At 39.8% G+C, this 10,939-nt stretch overlaps 1 protein-coding gene across 5 annotated transcripts in view; it reads left to right on the forward strand.

Annotated features, from left to right (window-relative positions):
- LOC102805867 (uncharacterized) overlaps window positions 1–3,695 on the forward strand; it is a 42,879-nt gene extending 39,184 nt beyond the window's left edge. For 3 of the 5 annotated variants that reach the window (XM_085492472.1, XM_085492474.1, XM_085492473.1), the window contains exon 17: window positions 960–3,695. In XM_085492472.1, the coding sequence (XP_085348598.1) occupies window positions 960–1,097 (138 nt within the window). In that variant the 3' untranslated portion in view covers window positions 1,098–3,695. The remainder of the gene's footprint in view (window positions 1–959) is intronic. The other 2 variants (XR_014926910.1, XM_085492475.1) reach the window with 2 other exon arrangements.
- The last annotated feature ends 7,244 nt before the right edge of the window (window positions 3,696–10,939 follow it).

A 10,939-nucleotide genomic window follows, 5' to 3' on the forward strand; every position in this document is an offset into this window, starting at 1 on the left:
ATATTTTACATAGTAATATGACCAGCATGGTATGTGTATGTCTGTGTGAATGTTTTACATAGTAATGTGAGCAGCATGGTATGTACATGTCTGTAAATGTTTTACATAGTAATGTGGCCAGCATGGTATGTGTATGTCTGTGTGAATGTTTTACATAGTAATGTGAGCAGCATGGTATGTACATGTCTGTAAATATTTTACATAGTAATGTGGCCAGTATGGTGTGTAATGTCTGTGTGAATGTTTCACATAGTAATATGACCAGCATGGTATGTGTATGTCTGTGTGAATGTTTTACATAGTAATGTGAGCAGCATGGTATGTACATGTCTGTAAATGTTTTACATAGTAATGTGGCCAGTATGGTGTGTAATGTCTGTGTGAATGTTTCACATAGTAATATGACCAGCATGGTATGTGTATGTCTGTGTGAATGTTTTACATAGTAATGTGAGCAGCATGGTATGTACATGTCTGTAAATGTTTTACATAGTAATGTGGCCAGCATGGTATATGTATGTCTGTGTGAATGTTTCTCATAGTAATGTGACCAGTATGGTATGTGTATGTCTGTGTGAATGTTTCACATAGTTATGTGGCCAGTATAGTATGTACATGTCTGTGTGAATGTTTTACATAGCAATGTGACCAGTATGGTATGTATACATCTGTGTAAATGTATCACATAACAATGTGACCAGTATGGTATGTGTACGTCTGTGTTAATGTTTCACATAGTAATGTGACCAGCATGGTATGTATATGTCTGAGAATGTTTCACGTAGTAATGTCGTTTTCTGCACAAAATGTGGGGTTTGACTTGACTTAACCTGGCATGTGACCTACTATCAGCCAATCATAGTAGATGATATTATTGACAGGAACTATGACTAGTGAAACACTGTTAGATTTTTACAATCAACAAAGAATATATATTGATTATTGCTTTTGTTTTTCAGGTTGAAAGTATTCGTCTTGGAATAAGTCTTGAAGATGCAATAAGGACAGCAGAAAAACTGAAGCGGAGATCTCGAAAGATGTTGACGGGTGTACGAAACGATGTGCTGAGAACTGAAATGTCTGAAAGTTATTTATGAACATAAAAAGAGTTGAAAACTGGCAGCAAGCAAGTAATCAGATCTTCTAAAGTATAATAGCTCCCTATGCTTTCTTTTTGTGTTCCATTTCCAGTTTATTTTTTTAATGAAAATAATATAACTAGGTTTCTAATTGGTAGGAACAATGCTGGCCATTTGTGAAATAAAATGTGGGTGGATTATTTATCAAATGAGTTTGTATTTTTATGCAAATTTCATTACTTACGTCTTATACAGCAGTCTCAGGAAACCCAGCTGTATTGTCTTCCACTTACCAAATATGTATTATAATCAAGTATTATAATATCTTGCTAATGCTAGTAAAATTTTTTATTTTGATCTTGTGTCCGAGTCAAAGCTGTTATTTTGTATAACTGTTTTTAATCACAGTACTTTTTTAATCACATCATTTTTTGTTATAAACACGATTCTTTTGAGTATTAAATGTTACAAGATCAAGTATTTTGTGATAAAGTTGAAACATGGGTCGGTGTAAATTTACAAATTTGTAAACTCTATGTTGTCATGACTGTTTTCTAACTTTATGGACATAAATATTTGTAACAAATTATGGGAGAATGTTATACACTAGTGATAATGAAAATTATTTGGGACAAGCACCATGCCTTCCAAATATTAATTTCTTCGCATGAGCAAACTTTGTTGTAAAAAGACAATTACAAACAATTATGAATTACAACAGAATGCAGAATATTTAATTTGTTTTTTTATTGATTGCATATTTTACATATTATTTGTCTTCTTATGTAAATTGCATGTAAATATGATGTTTAATTACAAACATGTACATCTTGTATATATGTACTAGTTAAAAACCACCAATCAAAACAGAATAATTAAATAATAATTACTTAGGGGGACTTAGATTAACATTTATCTGAAACTTAGGGATTAGTTTGTGGGTATGGTCAGTATTATTGTCAATAAATCTAATATATTCAGTGATAAGATGATGAATCAGTGTTATATGTCATCTATCATTGGGATCATTATGGTCGTAATGAACTTTGTATGTTTCTGTAATGCAATATAGAAACTAGATATCATATGTGCCTTTATTGGGGCAGTATTTTATAAACTGTTTTTGTGCCTTTTTACACAGTTAAACAGTGATATGACCAGTTTATATGTACCTCAATGTTCAATGCTACAGTGTTGAACCCATCAACATTGAAATGAGGGTTTCTTGACAAATATTCAACAATCTTGTATATTTTTTCACAAATATTTATCGCTTGCAAAGCAAGTGTTCCATTTAATACAATAATCAAATTCTGAACCAGAATCATTTGGTATCCTCATTTACATGTCTATATACCCATGTATGGCCAATTACAAATGTTTTGATTTTATAGTTAAACGCCTTTGTTTCACTATTCTTTGCTGTATATGCAGTGGTTTCAAGTACAGTGTATTAATTACCTTATGTTTTGTAACTTATCATTATTAATGACAATTTTTAAACTTATTTTTAATTCTTTGCTTTTGACTAAATATTTTGTGGATGTTTTTTTTTTGTTAATTTGAAATGATCAGTACTATTATAGATGGAAATACAAAATATTGATGTCTTGCACTAACTTTCTAATGTACATTGTAAATACATGTATTCTTCCTTATCAGATCAAGTCTCTTCCAACTTGCATTTACTGTGTATGAATACTTTGCCTTCCACCATTGTTCTGTAATATTGCATGTTTTATTGTATTATGTTCATGATGTACTCTTTATTTCTGCTTTTCAATATAGTATGTTCATATGTACTCCAGTGTTTTGTCACACAATATAGCATATTTTATGTTTTCTTAATGATTTTGTCATATACCCCTCCCCCGGTAGTATGTTTTATGTAATCATGTTCATGTATGTACTCTCCATGATATTGTAATATAAGGTAGTATGTTTTATGTTCATATATGCACATCATTTTGTAATACAATATAGTATTCTTTATGCAATCATGTGTTTTATGTTCATGTATGGTACTCTCCGTGGCTTTATAATACAATAAAGTATGTTTCATGTTCATATATGTACTCTCCATGATATTGTAATACAAGGTAGTATGTCTTATGTTCATGTGTGTACTCTCCATGGCTTTATAATACAATATAGTATGTTCATATGTACTCTCCATGGCTTTGTAATACAAGGTAGTATGTTTTATGTTCATGTATGTGTACTCTCCATGGCTTTGTAATACAAGATAGTATGTTTTATGTTCATGTATGTACTCTCCAAGACATTTGTAATACAAGGTAGTACACTTTCTGTAGTTTTGTCATACATTATGTCATACGTTTTCTGAACCCGTAATGCACTGTCATACTTGTCACAAATACAATAAATCATGAATCCTATTTGTATTATTTTATATGTATATTTAATTAACATAATAAGGTTGCCTGTTGTCAGAAAAATATTTGTAAACAGTAGCAGCAAACATACAATGTGCAAGGTACAAAGACTTGTATTGTAATCATTTCATGTATCACTGTGTTACTCCATCCATTCCATTTGAATATAAATATGTTTTCAATAAATTAATAAGTAATAAACCTATTTTTGATCAATCCACATGTGGTTCTCTGCTTTCTCATGCAATCCATAACAAATATAAAGATGACAAAATTTGGTCAAAGCTTATTTTGATATTTGTTTTGAATGCCATACCCTTTTTTTCATGATTTTGGATTATTGACAAGAATCTGTTGCCAATTGGCATAACTGCAGTAACTCGTGATTAAACGTGACGCCACGTAACTGCAGTGAAATCTGAGAGCTGTGTCTGACCTGGTGACAACATTATAACTGTTGTGAAATCTAAGCCAATACTACTGTAACTATTCTTAAGTTTCCAAGCTGAACTGTGTATCACATTTGCAATTAAGCCTATCTGAAACACCATATTGTATCTGTGGTAAACACTTACCCAATTTTCATCTTTTCCAAACAAATTTTATCACTCACATATTGTGTGCATCACTTCACAAACCTTCAACTCAACAATTTTTCAGTTTTCATCTACAATGCACCCTGTACCCAGATAACTTTGCCGTGGTTTCCAGGCCACTGTCCTGCCTTTCCAGGTAACTGTCCTGCTATCCCAGATGATTCTGCTGTGAATCTAACCCACTGTCCTGCTATCCTAGATAACTCTTTTGTGAATCTAGACCAGTGTCCTGCTATCCTAGATGACTCTGCTGTGAATCTAGACCAGTGTCCTGCTATCCTAGATGACTCTATCCTAGATGACTCTGCTGTGGTTCCAGACCACTGTCCTGCTATCCTAGATGACTCTGCTGTGAATCTAGACCAGTGTCCTGCTATCCTAGATGACTCTGCTGTGAATCTAGACCAGTGTCCTGCTATCCTAGATGACTCTGCTGCGAATCTAGACCAGTGTCCTGCTATCCTAGATGACTCTGCTGTGAATCTAGACCAGTGTCCCGCTATCCTAGATAACTCTGCTGTGAATCTAGACCAGTGTCCCGCTATCCTAGATGACTCTGCTGTGAATCTAGACCAGTGTCCCGCTATCCTAGATAACTCTGCTGTGAATCTAGACCAGTGTCCCGCTATCCTAGATGACTCTGCTGTGAATCTAGACCAGTGTCCTGCTATCCTAGATGACTCTGCTGTGAATCTAGACCAGTGTCCTGCTATCCTAGATAACTCTGCTGTGAATCTAGACCAGTGTCCTACTATCCTAGATGACTCTGCTGCGAATCTAGACCAGTGTCCCGCTATCCTAGATGACTCTGCTGTGAATCTAGACCAGTGTCCCGCTATCCTAGATGACTCTGCTGTGGTTCCAGACCACTGTCCTGCTATCCTAGATGACTCTGCTGTGGTTCCAGACCACTGTCCTGCTATCCTAGATAACTCTGCTGTGAATCTAGACTAGTGTCCTGCTATCCTAGATAACTCTGCTGTGAATCTAGACCAGTGTCCTGCTATCCTAGATGACTCTGCTGTGAATCTAGACCAGTGTCCTGCTATCCTAGATGACTCTGCTGTGAATCTAGACCAGTGTCCTGCTATCCTAGATGACTCTGCTGTGAATCTAGACCAGTGTCCTACTATCCTAGATAACTCTGCTGTGAATCTAGACCAGTGTCCTGCTATCCTAGATGACTCTGCTGCGAATCTAGACCAGTGTCCTGCTATCCTAGATGACTCTGCTGTGAATCTAGACCAGTGTCCTGCTATCCTAGATGACTCTATCCTAGATGACTCTGCTGTGAATCTAGACCAGTGTCCCGCTATCCTAGATGACTCTGCTGTGGTTCCAGACCACTGTCCTGCTATCCTAGATGACTCTGCTGTGGTTCCAGACCACTGTCCTGCTATCCTAGATAACTCTGCTGTGAATCTAGACTAGTGTCCTGCTATCCTAGATAACTCTGCTGTGAATCTAGACCAGTGTCCTGCTATCCTAGATGACTCTGCTGTGAATCTAGACCAGTGTCCTGCTATCCTAGATGACTCTGCTGTGAATCTAGACCAGTGTCCTGCTATCCTAGATGACTCTGCTGTGAATCTAGACCAGTGTCCTACTATCCTAGATAACTCTGCTGTGAATCTAGACCAGTGTCCTGCTATCCTAGATGACTCTGCTGCGAATCTAGACCAGTGTCCTGCTATCCTAGATGACTCTGCTGTGAATCTAGACCAGTGTCCTGCTATCCTAGATGACTCTATCCTAGATGACTCTGCTGTGGTTCCAGACCACTGTCCTGCTATCCCAGATGATTCTGCTGTGAATCTAACCCACTGTCCTGCTATCCTAGATAACTCTTTTGTGAATCTAGACCAGTGTCCTGCTATCCTAGATGACTCTGCTGCGAATCTAGACCAGTGTCCTGCTATCCTAGATGATTCTGCTGTGAATCTAGACCAGTGTCCTGCTATCCTAGATGACTCTGCTGTGAATCTAGACCAGTGTCCTGCTATCCTAGATGACTCTGCTGTGAATCTAGACCAGTGTCCTGCTATCCTAGATAACTCTGCTGTGAATCTAGACCAGTGTCCTGCTATCCTAGATGACTCTATCCTAGATGACTCTGCTGTGGTTCCAGACCACTGTCCTACTATCCTAGATAACTCTGCTGTGAATCTAGACCAGTGTCCTGCTATCCTAGATGACTCTGCTGTGAATCTAGACCAGTGTCCTGCTATCCTAGATGACTCTGCTGTGAATCTAGACCAGTGTCCCGCTATCCTAGATAACTCTGCTGTGAATCTAGACCAGTGTCCCGCTATCCTAGATGACTCTGCTGTGAATCTAGACCAGTGTCCTGCTATCCTAGATGACTCTGCTGTGAATCTAGACCAGTGTCCTGCTATCCTAGATAACTCTGCTGTGAATCTAGACCAGTGTCCTACTATCCTAGATGACTCTGCTGCGAATCTAGACCAGTGTCCCGCTATCCTAGATGACTCTGCTGTGAATCTAGACCAGTGTCCCGCTATCCTAGATGACTCTGCTGTGGTTCCAGACCACTGTCCTGCTATCCTAGATGACTCTGCTGTGGTTCCAGACCACTGTCCTGCTATCCTAGATAACTCTGCTGTGAATCTAGACTAGTGTCCTGCTATCCTAGATAACTCTGCTGTGAATCTAGACCAGTGTCCTGCTATCCTAGATGACTCTGCTGTGAATCTAGACCAGTGTCCTGCTATCCTAGATGACTCTGCTGTGAATCTAGACCAGTGTCCTGCTATCCTAGATGACTCTGCTGTGAATCTAGACCAGTGTCCTACTATCCTAGATAACTCTGCTGTGAATCTAGACCAGTGTCCTGCTATCCTAGATGACTCTGCTGCGAATCTAGACCAGTGTCCTGCTATCCTAGATGACTCTGCTGTGAATCTAGACCAGTGTCCTGCTATCCTAGATGACTCTATCCTAGATGACTCTGCTGTGAATCTAGACCAGTGTCCCGCTATCCTAGATGACTCTGCTGTGGTTCCAGACCACTGTCCTGCTATCCTAGATGACTCTGCTGTGGTTCCAGACCACTGTCCTGCTATCCTAGATAACTCTGCTGTGAATCTAGACTAGTGTCCTGCTATCCTAGATAACTCTGCTGTGAATCTAGACCAGTGTCCTGCTATCCTAGATGACTCTGCTGTGAATCTAGACCAGTGTCCTGCTATCCTAGATGACTCTGCTGTGAATCTAGACCAGTGTCCTGCTATCCTAGATGACTCTGCTGTGAATCTAGACCAGTGTCCTACTATCCTAGATAACTCTGCTGTGAATCTAGACCAGTGTCCTGCTATCCTAGATGACTCTGCTGCGAATCTAGACCAGTGTCCTGCTATCCTAGATGACTCTGCTGTGAATCTAGACCAGTGTCCTGCTATCCTAGATGACTCTATCCTAGATGACTCTGCTGTGGTTCCAGACCACTGTCCTGCTATCCCAGATGATTCTGCTGTGAATCTAACCCACTGTCCTGCTATCCTAGATAACTCTTTTGTGAATCTAGACCAGTGTCCTGCTATCCTAGATGACTCTGCTGCGAATCTAGACCAGTGTCCTGCTATCCTAGATGATTCTGCTGTGAATCTAGACCAGTGTCCTGCTATCCTAGATGACTCTGCTGTGAATCTAGACCAGTGTCCTGCTATCCTAGATGACTCTGCTGTGAATCTAGACCAGTGTCCTGCTATCCTAGATAACTCTGCTGTGAATCTAGACCAGTGTCCTGCTATCCTAGATGACTCTATCCTAGATGACTCTGCTGTGGTTCCAGACCACTGTCCTACTATCCTAGATAACTCTGCTGTGAATCTAGACCAGTGTCCTGCTATCCTAGATGACTCTGCTGTGAATCTAGACCAGTGTCCTGCTATCCTAGATAACTCTGCTGTGAATCTAGACCAGTGTCCTGCTATCCTAGATGACTGCTGTGAATCTAGACCAGCGTCCTGCTATCCTAGATGACTCTGCTGTGGTTCCAGACCACTGTCCTGCTATCCTAGATGACTCTGCTGTGGTTCCAGACCAGTGTCCTGCTATCCTAGATGACTCTGCTGCGAATCTAGACCACTGTCCTGCTATCCTAGATGACTGCTGTGAATCTAGACCAGTGTCCTGCTATCCTAGATGACTCTGCTGTGGTTCCAGACCACTGTCCTGCTATCCTAGATGACTCTGCTGTGAATCTAGACCAGTGTCCTGCTATCCTAGATGACTCTGCTGTGAATCTAGACCAGTGTCCTGCTATCCTAGATGACTCTGCTGTGGTTCCAGACCACTGTCCTGCTATCCTAGATGACTCTGCTGTGAATCTAGACCAGTGTCCTGCTATCCTAGATGACTCTGCTGTGAATCTAGACCAGTGTCCTGCTATCCTAGATGACTCTGCTGTGGTTCCAGACCAGTGTCCTGCTATCCTAGATGACTCTGCTGTGAATCTAGACCACTGTCCTGCTATCCTAGATGACTCTGCTGTGAATCTAGACCACTGTCCTGCTTTCCCAAATTATTGGTTTCTCCCCAAAATAACTTTTCCCATATACCTTCCCACATTCACATCCAAATGTTGATAATTCAAAAACAACTTTCAAGACAACTTTTGCAGATTCACTCCTTGTTTTTGGAAGGGTTGTGAGTTGTAATTTAATTAAGCCTTGTCTGAAAGGAGAGAATTTTTGAAACATTGCCAACTGCCTGTGGAGTAACTCATGTTAGATAAGTTTGTTAGCTAAAATATGTATGCGTGTAAAATTGTCAAAGAAGGCCAAAATCATATTTCATATTATGAATGAAGAAAGTGAAGTTTAAAAATAAATGAAAAATAAGCTAAAACACCGGACCAGGGAATAACAGATGTTTTAGGTGGCAAACACATCTGGAACGGCAAGGATATTGCCCCCCCCCCAACAAGTAAATGTTACCTCAAAACAAACTTTCAATAATCTCCAAACACACCACCCCACACAACCTTGCCGTACAGATTATTTAAGGACGTTTCAGCAGCTTCCATACTATGCTAGAATTTATGTGGTCTTCCACTAGCCATATGCCAGTAATCTACAATATTCTACTAGATGTATGCCATTCCAGTAATGCCTAGAATTTGTGGTATTCTACTGGATGTATGCCATTCCAGTAATGCCTAGAATTTGTTGTGTTCCACGAGCTGTATGCCATTGCAGTAATCTACAATATTCTAATAGCTGTATACCATTCTAATAAAACCTAGAATTTGTGGTGTTCCACCAGCTGTATGTCATTACGGTAATGCATAGAATGTGTGGTCTTCCACTAGCTGTATGCCATTTCAGCAATGCCTGAAATCCATGTGGCGTCACACTAGCTGTATGCCATTCCAGTAATGCCTAGAATGTGTGGTCTTCCACTAGCTGTATGCCATTTCAGTAATCTACAATATTCTATTAGCTGTATGCCATTCTAATAAAGCCTGGAATTTGTGGTCTTCCACTAGCTGTATGCCATTTCAGCAATGCCTGAAATCCATTTGGCGTCCCACTAGCTGTATGCCATTCCAGTAATGCCTAGAATTTGTGGTCTTCCACGAGCTGTATGCCATTTCAGCAATGCCTGAAATCCATGTGGCGACCCATTAGCTGTATGCCATTCCAGTAATGCCTAGAATTTGTGGTCTTCCACCAGCTGTATGCCATTTCAGCAATGCCTGAAATCCATGTGGCGTCCCATTAGCTGTATGCCATTCCAGTAATGCCTAGAATTTGTGGTCTTCCACCAGCTGTATGCCATTTCAGCAATGCCTGAAATCCATGTGGTGTTCCACTAGCTGTATGTCATTGTAGTAATCTACAATATTCTATTAGATGTATGCCATTTTAATGAAGCCTAGAATTTGTGGTGTTCCACTAGCTGTATGTCATTCCAGTAATGCCTAGAATGCGTGGTCTTCCACTAGCTGTATGCCATTTCAGCAATGCCTGAAATCCATGTGGTGTCCCACTAGCTGTATGCCATTCTAATAAAGCCTAGAATTTGTGATGTTCCACTAGCTGTATGCCATTTCAGTAATCTACAACATTCTACTAGATGTATGCCATTCCAGTAATGCCTAGAATTTGTGGTCTTCCACGAGCTATATGCCATTTCAGCAATGCCTGAAATCCATGTGGTGTTCCACTAGCTGTATGTCATTCTAATAAAGCCTAGAATTTGTGATGTTCCACTAGGTGTATGCCATTCCAGTAGTCTAAAGCATTCTACTAGCAGTATGTCATCCCAGTAATGCCTAGAATTTTTTGTGTTCTTCCATTAGCTGTATGCAATTTCAGTAATGCCTAGTATCTGTGGTGTTCCACTAGCTGTATGTCATTCCAGTAATGCCTAGAATTTGTGTTCTACCAGCTGTATGTCATTCCAGTAATGCCTAGAATTTGTAATGTTCGACTAGCTGCATGTCATTCTAATAATGCCTAGAATTTGTGATGTTCCACTAGGTGTATGCCATTCCAGTGATCTAAAGCATTCTACCAGCTGTATGTCATTCCAGTAATGCCTAGAATTTGTGTTCTACCAGCTGTATGTCATTCCAGTAATGCCTAGAATTTGTAATGTTCGACTAGCTGCATGTCATTCTAATAATGCCTAGAATTTGTGATGTTCCACTAGGTGTATGCCATTCCAGTGATCTAAAGCATTCTACCAGCTGTATGTCATTCCAGTAATGCCTAGAATTTGTGATGTTCGACTAGCTGTATGCCATTCTAATAAAGCCTAGAATTTGTGGTGTTCCACGAGCTGCATGTCATTCCAATAATGCCTAGAATTTGTGTTCTACCAGCTGTATGTCATTCCAGTA

This window comes from Saccoglossus kowalevskii, chromosome 17 (genome assembly GCF_978046115.1).
Source record: "Saccoglossus kowalevskii chromosome 17, keSacKowa6.1, whole genome shotgun sequence".
Taxonomy (NCBI): Eukaryota; Metazoa; Hemichordata; class Enteropneusta; family Harrimaniidae; genus Saccoglossus; species Saccoglossus kowalevskii.